The sequence below is a fragment of the Oncorhynchus nerka genome, linkage group LG22 (assembly GCF_034236695.1).
Source record: "Oncorhynchus nerka isolate Pitt River linkage group LG22, Oner_Uvic_2.0, whole genome shotgun sequence".
Lineage (NCBI taxonomy): Eukaryota > Metazoa > Chordata > Actinopteri > Salmoniformes > Salmonidae > Oncorhynchus > Oncorhynchus nerka.
In genome coordinates, this window is record NC_088417.1 from 90,467,453 (window position 1) to 90,483,491 (window position 16,039).

The 16,039-nt window shown below is 46.7% G+C and overlaps 2 protein-coding genes across 2 annotated transcripts in view; both read left to right on the forward strand.

Annotated features, from left to right (window-relative positions):
• Nucleotides 1-16,039, forward strand: part of LOC115115946 (rab GTPase-activating protein 1-like) — a 159,991-nt gene that overhangs the window by 70,233 nt on the left and 73,719 nt on the right.
• Nucleotides 8,172-13,395, forward strand: LOC115115943 (probable G-protein coupled receptor 21). The gene has a single exon (XM_029644422.2). The coding sequence runs from the start codon at nt 9,226-9,228 to the stop codon at nt 10,318-10,320; it is 1,095 nt and encodes a 364-aa protein (XP_029500282.2). The 5' UTR covers nt 8,172-9,225; the 3' UTR covers nt 10,321-13,395.

A 16,039-nucleotide genomic window follows, 5' to 3' on the forward strand; every position in this document is an offset into this window, starting at 1 on the left:
TAAAGCCAGCATCCCGCGGTGCCCACGCCAGGCTCCTAGGTGGCAACAAGATTCCCCCCCCACCCCCTGCACTCCCATTCCTGTCTGGCCCCATCGTCCTCGCCTGGACCACTGTTCCTGTCTCTATCCTTATCACCTGGGGTTTGTCCAAATGAACTTCATCGCATGCCGTTGCAGGACGTGTGTGTGCGCGCGTGCGTCTGTGTTGTTGTAAGACATCACTAGCCCAGTATTGTTTGTGTGAGTATCCTGCTGACTGTGGTAATGCTAAGATGGTGGTGGAGTGATATTGATCTGGATGAGAGAGTAGACTTCACCAGGGCGGTAGCTCTAGATAGATGTATTTTCTGTCAGACCATGGAGGTTTGTGGAGCACGCCACAAATGCACACACACACACACACACACACACACACACACAGATACAAAGTGCTGAGACGATTGCTGCTTTATTTATCCTCCTCTAAGTAGGACTGCTTGTACCTGATGACTCGAGACACGAGACGTTCCCAGATCTAACCAGGTCACCACTACTCACTGACGAGAGGAATCATCATGTTGGAATCATAAACACAACCTTTTTTCCCCTAAACAAAACATTGTTTTATTTTATTATGGCCTTGGAATGTGAATGTGTGGCGTTCCCCACTCCTAAGTGCCTGGTGGTAACTTATTAAGAATCAACATTATTCTCTGCATAGATGAACTACAGGAAGGAGTACTTTGAATCCACATGTATGTTTTATTTGAGGTGGTCCATGCTAAAGGTATCTACAAGGATTTGATTTTGGGGGGCTATTAGCCTAGTGACTACTGAGTGACTAAAACCATGCTGCACTGTAGCTAAATGAGAACCCTTATCTTTATGTGGCCTTTCTTTGCACTGATTGTAAGTATTTGTACTGTTTGTAAGTGGGGAAATAACATCCATGTGTGTCCTTGTACGTACAGCCTGTCCTCTTTTTCGCTCCCTCGCTCGCTTTCTATCCCTCTCTCTCCTTCTCTCTGTCTCTTGCTCTCATTTACTCTCTATTACTCTTTCTCTCTCTCTCTCCTTCTCTCTGTCTCTTGCTCTCATTTACTCTCTCTCACTCTATTTCTCTCTCTCTCTCCTTCTCTCTGTCTCTTGCTCTCATTTACTCTCTCTCACTCTATTTCTCTCTCTCTCTCTCTCTCTGTTTCTTGCTCTCATTTACTCTCTCTCACTCTATTTCTCTCTCTCTCTCCTCTCTGTTTCTTGCTCTCATTTACTCTCTCTCACTCTATTTCTCTCTCTCTCCTCTGTTTCTTGCTCTCATTTACTCTCTCCTCTCTGTTTCTTGCTCTCATTTACTCTCTCACTCTATTTCTCTCTCTCTCTCCTCTCTGTTTCTTGCTCTCATTTACTCTCTCTCACTCTATTTCTCTCTCTCTCTCTTTCTCTGTCTCTTGCTCTCATTTACTCTCTCTCTCTCTATTTCTCTCTCTCACTCTATTTCTCTTCTCTCTGTCTCTTGCTCTCATTTACTCTCTCTCACTCTATTTCTCTCTCTCTCTCCTTCTCTCTGTCTCTTGCTCTCATTTACTCTCTCTCACTGTATTTCTTACTCTCTCTCTCGCCATCTCTCTCTCTGTCTATGTCTCTCTCTCTGTGTGTCTGTTCAATAAAACATTATAGGAGCTTTATTGGCTTGGGAAACATCTTTACATGGCCAAAGCAAGTGAAAAAACTCAAATACAATGACAAAAACCAACAGTGAATAAACAACAACAATCAGACAGTAACAGTAAACATTACACACACGAAAAGTTTCAAGAGAAAAATAAATTGATTAGCAGTTTAAAATGTTACATTAGCTATACTTTATGTAGTGTTGTGACGATGTACAAATAGTACAATGTGTGAGTGACGGGGAAATACATACTGCTGGCACACAGATACGGAAGTTAGTCAAAATGTGATTTGTTTTGAATTCAAATGATTTGTGGGTTTGTTGAGTCAATTAGAGACCATGTCCATTTCATGCAAAAAAATAATGATATTTCAGAATATTTAGGCATGTTAGCTGGCTAACTCATTGATCCTGCTTTGTGTTATACCCCTGTGGAGGTTGACGTTTGTATGGTTGATTCATCTGGTCTTTTTCTACATGTAAAGGCTCTACCAGCTCACAACCATGAATTCAATTCTTATGGTGTTTTTCCTAAGCCCCATCAGATGCATTGATAACAAGCTATACCATGTGGAGAGTCATTTGTCTTGCACATTGCTGTTGACAAAATGTCAGTCCTTGAATACACAATGCTCTACATTAGGTTTATAGTGGACTCTCTCCACGGTCACTCTGATTGGCAAAGTGAATCTACGGAGGTCTAATAGCCTGACCTTATGTGATCTTTTGTGTTGGGTTTAACAACCACTATTCTGTTCCTCTCTCTGCACTCCACCATTGTACTTGATTCAATGGTATTGGCAACAGGAAATACCACCGTATCTGATCTGCATTCTATTTCAGGTTTCAGCCACGTTACCATGTGGTCCTAAAAAGTCAAGTAAGGAATCACTGTGGGTACAAAATACATCTATCCAACAAATCCTAACAAAGTACATAGTACCTACACAAAACTTGAAATCTAAATAGCCTATTCCTGGGTTTAAGTTATATCTTACACCCACAATCTATTATGATTTAGCCTTTTCAGGTAATCCTGAGTACTATCCACAGAGGTATGGGTTTAAATAATACTGAGTTTCAGTTATGATACTCTAACTGCAGCCTGCATGGAGTTATTGTATGACCCCAAATAGCACCCAATTACCTACAGTTTCCTACTTTTAACCAGAATCCTATAGGGCCCTGGTAAAACATAGTTCACTGCGTTGGGATTAGGGTGCCATTTTGGAAAGAATAAAAAAAAACGTTATTGTCTTTGGCATCACCTCACATCTGCTGCCATGTTGTGTTGCTACCATGTTGTTGTCATGTGGTGTTACTACCATGCTGTGTTGTCATGTTGTGTTGCTACCATGTTGTTGTCATGTGGTGTTACTACCATGCTGTGTTGTCATGTGGTGTTACTACCATGCTGTGTTGTCATGTGTTGCTGCCATGCTGTGTTGTTGTCTTAGGTCTCTCTTTATGTATAGGAGGCCTTCATTGTAAATAAGAATGTGTTTTTAGCTGACTTGCCTAGTTAAATAAAGGTTCAATAAAAAATAGAAATAAAGAAACATTCAAAGTATCACATACATTCTCTCATCAGACACATTTAAACCAGTCGGTCTATCATACTGCATACACTAACATAGAGGATATTGATACATTCTCTCATCAGACACATTTAAACCAGTCGGTCCATCATACTGCATACACTAACATAGAGGATATTGATACATTCACTCACAACTGACCGCTGCCCCAACTGCACTGGATAGATAGGTACATATACCAATATAATTTACATTGCATTTAGTGGCTCAGAGGAGGAGGAAGGGAAGGGGAGGACCATCCTCCTCAGTGAACTTCTTAACTTTAATGTTTCACAATTGTATTTTTATCCTTTTTAAATCAAACTATATTAAATATATTCACATGACACCAAATAATAGCTTCTGTCGTCCTCTGCGTACATTGACTTCAATATACAACCTAGGAGGCTTTTGGTTCTCACACCCTTCTATAGACTTACACAGTAATTACGACAACTTCCAGAGGACGTCCTCCAACCAGAGCTCTTGTTGTCCACCCTACAGCTAGTTAGCACTGCAGTGCATAAAATGTGGTGAGTAGTCGACTCAAAGAGCGAAAGACAATAGTTGAATAGTTTTGAACAAATTAATTTCTTCAAAAATGGAGGAGAGGAGAGAGAGGTTTCGTTGTATTTTTTTCACTTACTTAGCTAGCGTATGTAGGTAGCTAGTTTAGCCTACTGAAACAGAGAGGGATACTATGTTAGCTAGATGGCTATGGCTATCCAACAATGGAACTCTTCCTAGTCAAGTTAAGCTTTTGGTTTGATTAATGTATTACCACAGGGGTCAGCCGGTGTGACTGCTTGCTGCTGACTGTACACTACTACATGATTGTAGTGGGTTTACTAACGCGTTAGTTCCAGTAGCTATGTTGACTATGACGTTAATATGTTGACAATGGTAGCAGTTAGCGGTCATGATATTTTTTTTTTGCCTGGTCACAGACAGCTGATGTGTTGTGCACTGAAGTCCACAAGCGAAGGGAAAAGGTGAGAGGATGAGAGTGTGTAGATGCAAGAAGTCATTATACAACGATCAAAGGTATCATGCTGTTTGTATGTGGCTGCTATGAAAGTGAAGTGTGTTTGTGATCAGTGGTGTATTCATTCCGCCAATTCTGTTGAAAAAATGTTTCTTAAACGAAATGAGGATAGACATATCTGAATTCGTCCAATAGAAACCCTCGCTAGATGCAGGCAGGAGTGTGCAAAGCAGTATTGAATGTGTCTGTCACCTTTTACTATTACTAATGTTTCTCGACCTGTGAACCTACATTTTCAACTGTCATTCATAGTCTAGGTTGTAACAACCTCATTATGAGTACAGGAACATTTCAGTATCATGCAGTAGCCTAAACCTGTCGCTGTTACATTGAACTGGGTGAATGGAATATGAATGACAGTCATCCAATATGCTGTAGTAGAGGTAAGGCCATGCTCCTAAAAAAAACGGCACCGCCCTCCAGTGAATCAGCATCACACTTTCCAGGTCTAACAGTATACACTGTGTCTGACGCAAGTCTAGAAACCTGTGTGTTTGGCTGTGCAGTAATGGCCATCCCCTACAGCAGTTTCCCCAATCAGCTTTATCTTCATCCTTTTCCTTTTCCTCCTCGCCAGCTTCCCAGATTTGGGGCTTGATGACACGAGATCCTCCATGACTGACACAGGATGTTCTCTCATGGTGCTGCTGTTGTACAGAATGGCTGAACCTGAGGGTATTTCCACAGAGATTCTGGAGGTTTTCTATGTTTTTTGATACATTCACTGTTTTTCAGACCAAACAGAGCCCATGTCTTAACCTGTGGCTGACACCTCTTCTTCCTCCTCCTCTACCTCCACCAGCTCTTCCTTCCTTCCCTCCTCATCCTTCTCCTACCTTCCGCATCATTCTCCACCTCCTCCTCCTCTTCCTTCACAGCCTCCTCTTCCTCGTCCTGTTGGTGTCTGGTTCTGTCCACATGCTTGTCTGTGTTATTTGGTTACGGTGGACTGGGAGGGGGTTCTACTAGTGTGTGCTCTCTCTCGTTACAAAGCCTGTGGCCGTGTGCTGGTTGGATGGCAGTTGGCTACGCAAGCACCCATTCACCCCACTACCACACACAGCCCATATATCCATACTGCCTCCAGATGTGTCCCAGTCCTTCTGTCCATAAACAGAGACCAGAGAGGTCAGACACCATAGAGGTCAGACACAGTGCCGCTGCTGAGGCCCTGGCCCCACGCACGTCACCTCACCCCACGCTGTTAGGGAAAACAAACGCTCCCACAATGACCTGCCTGTTCTCTCAGACTCTCCTGTCGGTCTGTCTGTCTGTGTTTTGTCTGTGTTTGTGTTTGCTCCAGGCCCACAGGACACACCCTTTAAAAAAAAGTGTCTGTGTGTGTGTTTGCCCCAGACCCACCACACTACAGAACGTTAAGACCGGAAGCCTGTCACTATCCTGAAGCATCATTCTGTCAGAGTCAATCTTCTAATTCTTCCTAGAAGAGGTTTTCTACCTGGAGGGTTGTGGAACTTGGTTTCCTTTGTTGTTGTTATTACGTCTGTTGTATGTTAGATGTATTATCATACAAAGCCAGTTGATCATGTCGTGGAGGATAATCTCTCTCTTCATTCATTCATTCATAATGGATGAGCCCAGTGATGTCTTGTATATTATAAATATAGCCTCTATACTTAACCTCTGGTGTGTGCAGAGGGGAGAGGTGTGTGTCCGACTCTGGCGGTGCATCTTTGAGCTTCATCACGCTACATCCATCTCTCTGCCACGAGGCCTGATGAGACACTGCAGAACTAACAAAGACATCCGGACCGTGACAGACACACTGCGGTAGAGATGGACGGACGGCGGAGAGACAGACAGTGATGCGTCTGGGAAGAAACTCAAAGACAATGCAGTCAGTCATTGTGGGACAGACCAGTAGGCAACATCTAAGTCATGCTCCGTCAGTCTGACCAATGACAACTCTTTCATCTTCATTATTCATTGTTTTTACGTGAGGAAGGGTTGTCAACCAACTTGAGAAAAGGTGCAACCAAAAAATAAATGAGCTTAAGAAAGGAAAATGCACAACTCGCAATTCAAAACTTGATGTTTTTAATTGTGACGGTTTCGGCCGTCCTTGGCCTACATCTGTGGGAGGCATGACTGGACTGTGTTGTGATGAGCGTCTTCAGTTCAGAGCAGGAGACACGCCGTGGTCCTCAGAGCAGGAGACACACCGTGGTCCTCAGAGCAGAAGACACTCCGTGGTCCTCAGAGCAGGAGACACACTGTGGTCCTCAGAGCAGGAGACACGCCGTGGTCCTCAGAGCAGAAGACACTCCATGGTCCTCAGAGCAGGAGACAAACCGTGGTCCTCAGAGCAGAAGACACACCGTGGTCCTCAGAGCAGAAGACACACCGTGGTCCTCAGAGCAGGAGACACGCCGTGGTCCTCAGAGCAGAAGACACTCCGTGGTCCTCAGAGCAGGAGACAAACCGTGGTCCTCAGAGCAGAAGACACACCGTGGTCCTCAGAGCAGAAGACACGCCGTGGTCCTCAGAGCAGAAGACACGCCGTGGTCCTCAGAGCAGAAGACACGCCGTGGTCCTCAGAGCAGAAGACACGCCGTGGTCCTCAGAGCAGAAGACACGCCGTGGTCCTCAGAGCAGAAGACACGCCGTGGTCCTCAGAGCAGAAGCTAAATGAAGGAAAAGCATCTGGTGATGCAGCCTAATGAGAAGCAGGTGTATGAGAGATGACACACACACACACACACACACTTCAATGAAGGGCCTTGAGGAAAGAAGTGCATGTAAACACACTCATCTCACACAGTGAGTCCCCTGAAGGACACTAGCTGTATTCATATTAATACAAATCACATAAGCCTATCTTAAACATGTTGTAAACTCTGGAAGTATGGTCTTAAATGTCAAATTTGGTATTGTTTTATTGATATGCTGCATGTTAATGGGAGGTGCTAGTTCAGGCTGACCTGCTAATGTTGGCCAGCGCCCACAGCCACACAGGCTTTTACTGGGAGCACATTCAATGACTGCAAATGTGTCGTTTGAGTGTTTCTGTGGTGTTTGCGGTTAAAGTTTAAGAAAAATGCAAAATTCCTTCACAAGATGGACAATAAAGTTTGAAAACACAGATATGCTAAAATAGTGTACTCCCAATGCCCTGCTCATATAAAGTCAAGATCTCCCACAATACCGTTTGATGGGAAAGTCCTGGCTGCTAAGACAATTACTATAACAATACACAGGACATATAGCTAAGTTCCAAAAACACATGAGTATTTATTTGATTTAGCATCAACTGGGTGAGACCAAGGACCCAAGGCACAGATAACATCCACTGATGTCATTTCAACTATGTGAAAATGTGTGAATCTGAGAGAGTTCGCTTAGTACTAGCGAGGTACTACGTGTGTGTCAGTCAAGCAATGAGGAACAATTGGGATTGGCATTTCGGTTAACTTCCTGAATAACTTCATAAAAATGGAAGTGAAACTCCAACCATGGTATTGGGAGAGCGAGGACATTGTTTGTATTATAGCAGTGCACAAATAACCCAATATTAAAACCTATATGGCTGCAGACAGAAACATGCTAGCAAAACCGCTGGAATCCAAATGTGGTTATATACATCCTAAAGGTATCTAACAAGAGGAGAGATGGGGAGAAAGGGCCTTTTTAACATGAGACTGGTATGACCATAATGCACCAGGTGTTTCTAGATAAGACTGCGTGTGTATATGAGAGAGAGGTGGTGTGTGTGGGAATTAGATAATGGTGGCAGGGGTATGCTGTGTGCAGCCAGCCAGCCAGCCAGTCAGTCAGTCATGGGATGAATGAGTGAGACTTGTGTACCCACAGCTGCTTACTGGCTGGAGCCAGAACAGGGGGAGGAGTGTCTCTGCCCTGCCTGCTGCAGGGAGAGAGAGGTAGTTAGAGAGAGCAGAGCGTGAGAGAAGGAAGACTGAATCCACTCCACAGAAGAGGGAGAGAAGGAGCAGAGAGAGAGGTAGTTAGAGAGAGCAGAGCGTGAGAGAAGGAAGACTGAATCCACTCCACAGAAGAGGGAGAGAAGGAGCAGAGAGAGAGGTAGTTAGAGAGAGCAGACCGTGAGAGAAACAAGACTGAATCCGCTCCACAGAAGAGGGAGAGAGCAAGGGAAAGGGACAGAGAGAGAGGTTGGGGTCGCTGCATCGGTATGCCTGCTCCTCCTGCTCTCTCATTTCCACTCCACACGCTGCTGCCTTTCTGAGTAGACCCAGACTCTGTTTGAAATGCCAATCACCTCCTTGAGGCTGCGCCTTCATCTTCATTCATTTACATTTATACTCACCTTTCCCTGCGTGAGGGAGACCGGGACTGCCTAAGACATTCGTGGAGGATCATTTCTGCTGAAGTTGCTGTGAAGAAATTCTGCTCTTTGGACGCGATCCGCCTGATCTTTCCGTGTTTGGAGAGGACACAAAGTCTCTGGAAACATCGAACTCTATATCACCTGGAATATTTGAGAATTTGTGACTGCATCTTTTAGAGACATACAGGAATTCCTGTAAGCCAAGACAATCAAACTTGTTGACAGTTTTCTATATTTTGTTGTCTATGTCTTTTCTAAGGAGAGAACCAGAGGAGTAGAAGGATAGGCTGCCATAGTATTTGTCCTCCATCTGTGTGTGTCTGTATGATTGAACTGTCTGTGTCTGCACAGTGAGGGATGCCCTGGGGGACTCCCTGGTCGTGGACGAGGGCTAGTCTTCACGTTGCTGCTGATATGGCAGAGGGTACACGGCTCCTCTCTCTCGGCCACCAGCCTGATCTGCTGCTGAGCTAGGACCAGGACTAGGACCAGGACTACCAGCCCCAGCCAAGCCCCCTGTCTCTGAGTCTAGGATCAGACCAGACAAGGATCTTTCTGGAGCTTCCTGCCCTCTGCCGGTTGATCTGGTTTCAGACCAGGAGCTTTCAGAAAGCTCTCTGGCTGCAAGATGATGAACTCTTCCCTGGACCTGCTGGAGCTTGAGCTCCTCAACCTGAGCGGCCCTCCTTTCTGCCTCCTGGACGTGGGCTACAGCCAGATCTTAAACACCTGTCTACTGGAGGTAGCCATCATCCTGCTGCTTACCGTCCTCATCATCTCTGGCAACCTGGTGGTGATCTTTGTGTTCCACTGTGCTCCTCTTCTCCAGCACCACACAACCAGTGCCTTCATCCAGACCATGGCCTACGCAGACCTGTTGGTGGGTGTCAGCTGCCTCATCCCCTCCCTGTCCCTCCTCCACCACCTGAAAGGCCTGGACGAGGAGCTGACCTGTAAGGTGTTTGGTTACATGGTTTCCGTGTTGAAGAGCGTTTCCATGGCGTCGCTGGCGTGTGTTAGCGTGGACCGCTACATGGCGATAACACGGCCTCTGTCGTACGCTACCTTGGCGACGCCGTGCCGGATCCGCGCGTGCATCCTCCTCATCTGGGTCTACTCCGCCCTTGTCTTCTTGCCCTCCTTCTTCGGCTGGGGGAAGCCCGGCTACCACGGCGACGTGGTGGAGTGGTGCGCGGTGGAGTGGGAGACGAGGCCGCTCTTCACATCGTTCATTGTGGTGCTGCTCTACGCGCCAGCCGCCATGACGGTCTGCTTCACCTATGTCAACATCTTCCGGATCTGCCGGCAGCATACGAGGGAGATCAGCGAGCGCCGCGCCCGCTTCGGCCCACAGGAAGGCTCTCTGGGACAGGATGGCCAGCCGCAGCATGCGCCGGCGTGCACGGACAAACGCTACGCCATGGTGCTGTTCCGCATCACCAGCGTCTTCTACCTCCTCTGGCTTCCCTATATCCTGTATTTCCTGCTGGAGAGCGCTGACATCTACAGTCACCCTGCCGCCTCGTTCATCACCACCTGGCTGGCTATCAGCAACAGCTTCTTTAACTGTCTGATCTATAGTCTGTCCAACAGTGCCTTCAGGAAGGGTTTAAAACGCCTCTGTTTGTTCTGTGTGCAGCGCGTGGACAGTAAGAAGTCCTTCAGCCCTTCACCAGGGTACGGACAGGGGCCCATCTGCACACGCTCCACATGCCATGTCTAGGATCTCCCAGAGAGCCTTGTGGCGGTTGAGTCAGAGTATCGTGTTGTTGCACTAAGCATGTCCCATACTGATGCTGAGCTAAAGGGAACAGGCTTCACATGGAGTTGTGTCGCTGCAGATGCTGCAGATGCTGCTGTTTATCGACTGTTGGAGGGTTGCGTCCCTGGCCACTGCTGCCACTGACGGGATCGTCTCCAGGGCCTGAGAGCTGTGAGACCCGCTTGGGAAGTACAGGCAAGGCTCAGCCCCAGCCATGAGAGAGGTGGGAGAGGTGGGATGTGGAGTTACCCTAACCTTTGACTCCTGATATAGATGACGACGTTATGGCTACGTTGTTTCAGCGGGTGAGAGTTGAGGTGACTGAAGACCTCCCTTCTGACAGTACTTGCCAAAAACACAAACTGTAAGAAGAACACACATTGTTTTAGGGGAGGGTTTTTTGCTGGGACTCTGTATCTTCCTAGCAGTTTGTAAAACTATTTGTATTTGTGCTACAATGTATAGAATGCAAAAAAGGACTCGCGTTACTTAAAGGTCCAATGCAGTCAAAATTAAGTTTTTCCTGTTCCATTTCCATTTTAGTAATTTAGCAGGCGCACTTATCTAGAGCAAATTACAATTAGCGGATTCATCTTAAGACAGCTAGGTGAGACAACAACACATCACAGTCGTATCAAGTATCTATCAGCAAAGTCAGTGCCAGTAAAACACTGTGAGAGTTATTTAAGATGTCTTCAAAGAGGTAGGGTTTCAGACGTTTCAGAAAGATGGGGCTGTCCTGGCTTCAGGGGGAAGCTTGTTCCACCATTGGGGTGCCAGGACAGAGAAGAGCTTTGACTGAGTTGAGCGGGAACGTCCCTCCCGTAGGGGTGGGAGAGCCAAGAGACCAGAGGTGGCAGAATGGAGCGCTCGGGTTGGGATGTAGGGTTTGAACATAGCCTGACGTTAGGGAGGGGCAGTTCACCTTGCTCCTCCGTAGGCAAGCACCAGGATGCCAGTAGAGTGAGCAGAGGAGCGGGGTTACAAGGAGAACCTAGCAGGGTTGAGCCCCAGGCAGCCTGCTGCATTTATAATCTACTACTAATACAGTAAGGTACTTAATTGTTACCCAGAAATGATTTGATGTTAATATAAAAATAGCTGCATTGGGCCTTTAAAAAAATGGAGAAACACTTGATTGCTGCTTTCTTATGTCTGAGTGGAGCTGTCAATAACAACTTATTTAAATGTTTGCCCTTGTGGTTTTTACAGAAACAGATGATTTACAACATTGTGCGCTGAGGGGTGCAACAACCTCCAACTCTGAAGAGAATCTTCTAGGTCTACATCATTTATTTACATCTGGGTTGTTCTGAGGCAGAGAAAGAGAGGACTTTGTTTAGGTGCTCAAACACCAGGATTATTAGTAAAGCCTGACCGATAATATTGGCTATTCCACTGATAAACAATGGGAAAAAAAAGAATCTCATGCTTTCCTGAATGATTGCGGCTGTCCCCATGAACTGTTATTCATTTCACAGTGTAAGAAATCAACATTTGAAGTGTATTTCTTGGACGGCAATTTATGTGGAAAAGAGTATATCGGCAGATATATCAGTACGTTTTGTCACTCCAAAAATCTGAATCGTATCGGATCCCCAAAAAAACATTGGTCGGGCTTTAATTAGTAGTCTCAGTTGAACTAGTTACTACTGAGGGATCAGCGTAATCATTGACTGGATGACTCTTGTTTCGACAAACTTCCTCATCATCAGAGCCTGTCTGGCTCTGTAACCAAACTACATTGCACTTCACTTATGAGGAGAATGTGGTCATTGTGTCAAAGCAGAAGGTTATAGAGAAGTGATTAAGCTCCAGAATAGTTGATCATCTCCAAAGATTTACCCCACATATGTGATCTGTTCTAGTCTAGGAGTGTCTGCTGCTATACAGATGGGGCTCTTACGTTGTGGAGCACAGGGAGGGTTGGGAATCATTAAATCAACCTCACATCTGTCTTACCGTTAATGAAAGTGAATGTTGATGGTGAGTACTGAGAATGCTGTGAGCTGCTGTTAGCTGAGGAACATTCTGCCTCTGGCTGGGTGTGGTAAACGTCTCGTCCGTCTGTCTGCCCCCCTACCTTTCTCCTCCTGCTCATTACATCACAGAAATCCAGGGGGATAAAGAGAGGGAGAAAGAGCAGAATAGCAGCTGTGGAGTGAGAGAGAGCCCTAAGATAAACATTATGGCCACAGTAATACTGTGCCACACACACACACACACACACACACACACGGTAATGTGGGACGTTAAACAGTACCACTGTATGTCCAGACCCAGATGCTTCAAGACATTTCACTTTTCCAGCCGGGGCCACAACACCACAGTATAAAACAGGCTGGTTCAGACCAGGCTGTTCCAAATGGAATCTTATGTAGTGCTCAAGGGTTTTAAACTAATGTTACTGGATATTTATTAGACTTTTTCACAAGTTTTGGCTTCTTGTCACTTTTCTCTCTTTAGTACTCTGACATTTGGGAGCAAATATACAACGGACACAGGGGCTTTATTTTCCTAGTGGACCAAAGTTGAATATTTATTGGATTTTGTATATTTGAAGAAGAAAGAGACTGAATGAGAGATGGCAAGAAAAAGAAAGTGTGATTCAGGTTGATTACTTTCTTTTATGGATGTTTTCATGTTAGGAATTTTGCAGTGATGAAGGTGTGGCCAGACATTGAGGCTGCCTCTGCAATGAATCCAGTGTTCTGGGTACAGGCTCCATCGAGAGGTTTTCAGAGTTGCCTGTACAGCAGTCCTATCTGAATTACAGCAGTCCTATCTGAATTGATTTAGTCTTTGAGCAGTTACGGTGTGACTATTAAAATGTATTTATTTTAAAATATTTCAAAGCTGTACGTAGTCTTTTATGCATGTTTTACTTACTGTATATATTTGACTGAATTGTCACTTTTCGTATTCAAATCACAAACTGTTGTCAAACTGTCTAAAGTGTAAATGCTTTTGGAGACGTACGTCTTCACGGCAATGCTGTCAAAGGGCACAGTGCAATACATTCAGTCTTCCTCCATTTTTTCAATGTTTTATTGGAGACAGAGAATACACAATAGAAAGGCATATTATGAGTGTGTATTGAATAGGGCTGCCCCCGACTAAAAATAAATCTTGGTAGACCGAGAGTCATCTGTTATTTCGACCAATTGATTGGTTGAAATTTTAAAACGTGCCGAGCTCAGACTGTGTTTAAAAAAAATGTCAGTGAGTGACTGCTGGACTAGTATCCGTTGTCTCTCTGTCCTCAATGCTGCAGCGACCACCACAGAGCATCAACAGTGTGAATCACGCTGTCCGTGTTGCTGAAGCTGCAACATAATACCAGCAGCATACCACCCTGCCATCAGTATACCACCCTGCCAGTAGTATACCACCCTGCCAGTAGCATACCACCCTGCCATCAGTATACCACCCTGCCATCAGTATACCACCCTGCCAGCAGTATACCACCCTGCCAGTAGCATACCACCCTGCCATCAGTATACCACCCTGCCAGCAGTATACCACCCTGCCAGTAGTATACCACCCTGCCAGCAGCATACCACCCTGCCATCAGTATACCACCCTGCCAGTAGTATACCACCCTGCCATCAGTATACCACCCTGCCAGTAGTATACCACCCTGCCATCAGTATACCACCCTGCCAGCAGTATACCACCCTGCCAGTAGCATACCACCCTGCCATCAGTATACCACCCTGCCAGTAGCATACCACCCTGCCATCAGTATACCACCCTGCCAGTAGCATACCACCCTGCCAGTAGCATACCACCCTGCCATCAGTATACCACCCTGCCAGTAGTATACCACCCTGCCATCAGTATACCACCCTGCCAGTAGCATACCACCCTGCCATCAGTATACCACCCTGCCAGCAGAATACCACCCTGCCAGTAGTATACCACCCTGCCAGTAGTATACCACCCTGCCATCAGTATACCACCCTGCCAGCAGCATACCACCCTGCCATCAGTATACCACCCTGCCAGTAGTATACCACCCTGCCAGTAGTATACCACCCTGCCAGTAGTATACCACCCTGCCATCAGTATACCACCCTGCCAGTAGTATACCACCCTGCCAGCAGTATACCACCCTGCCATCAGTATACCACCCTGCCATCAGTATACCACCCTGCCATCAGTATACCACCCTGCCAGTAGTATACCACCCTGCCAGCAGCATACCACCCTGCCATCAGTATACCACCCTGCCATCAGTATACCACCCTGCCAGTAGTATACCACCCTGCCAGCAGCATACCACCCTGCCAGCAGCATACCACCCTGCCAGCAGCATACCACCCTGCCAGTAGTATACCACCCTGCCATCAGTATACCACCCTGCCAGTAGTATACCACCCTGCCATCAGTATACCACCCTGCCAGTAGTATACCACCCTGCCATCAGTATACCACCCTGCCAGTAGCATACCACCCTGCCATCAGTATACCACCCTGCCAGCAGCATACCACCCTGCCATCAGTATACCACCCTGCCAGTAGTATACCACCCTGCCAGTAGTATACCACCCTGCCAGCAGCATACCACCCTGCCATCAGTATACCACCCTGCCAGTAGTATACCACCCTGCCAGCAGCATACCACCCTGCCAGCAGTATACCACCCTGCCATCAGTATACCACCCTGCCATCAGTATACCACCCTGCCAGTAGTATACCACCCTGCCAGCAGCATACCACCCTGCCAGCAGTATACCACCCTGCCATCAGTATACCACCCTGCCAGTAGTATACCACCCTGCCAGTAGTATACCACCCTGCCAGCAGCATACCACCCTGCCAGCAGCATACCACCCTGCCAGTAGTATACCACCCTGCCATCAGTATACCACCCTGCCAGTAGTATACCACCCTGCCATTAGTATACCACCCTGCCACCCTGTAGTATACCACCCTGCCAGCAGTATACCACCCTGCCAGTAGTATACCACCCTGCCATCAGTATACCACCCTGCCAGTAGTATACCACCCTGCCAGCAGCATACCACCCTGCCAGTAGTATACCACCCTGCCATCAGTATACCACCCTGCCATCAGTATACCACCCTGCCAGCAGTATACCACCCTGCCATCAGTATACCACCCTGCCATCAGTATACCACCCTGCCATCAGTATACCACCCTGCCAGTAGTATACCACCCTGCCATCAGTATACCACCAGCTGCCAGCAGCATACAGTATACCACCCTGCCAGCAGTATACCACCCTGCCATCAGTATACCACCCTGCCATCAGTATACCACCCTGCCAACAGTATACCACCCTGCCAACAGTATACCACCCTGCCAGCAGTATACCACCCTGCCATCAGTATACCACCCTGCCAGTCAGTATACCACCCTGCCAACAGTATACCACCCTGCCATCAGTATACCACCCTGCCATCAGTATACCACCCTGCCAACAGTATACCACCCTGCCAACAGTATACCACCCTGCCATCAGTATACCACCCTGCCAGCAGTATACCACCCTGCCAGCAGTATACCACCCTGCCATCAGTATACCACCTGCCAGCAGTATACCACCCTGCCAGCAGTATACCACCCTGCCATCAGTATACCACCCTGCCATCAGTATACCACCCTGCCAACAGTATACCACCCTGCCATCAGTATACCACCCTGCCAACAGTAT

Excerpts from the sequence above, each read along its gene's own strand:
- LOC115115943 (XM_029644422.2), top strand. The coding sequence starts at position 9,226 with ATGATGAACTCTTCCCTGGACCTGCTGGAGCTTGAGCTCCTCAACCTG.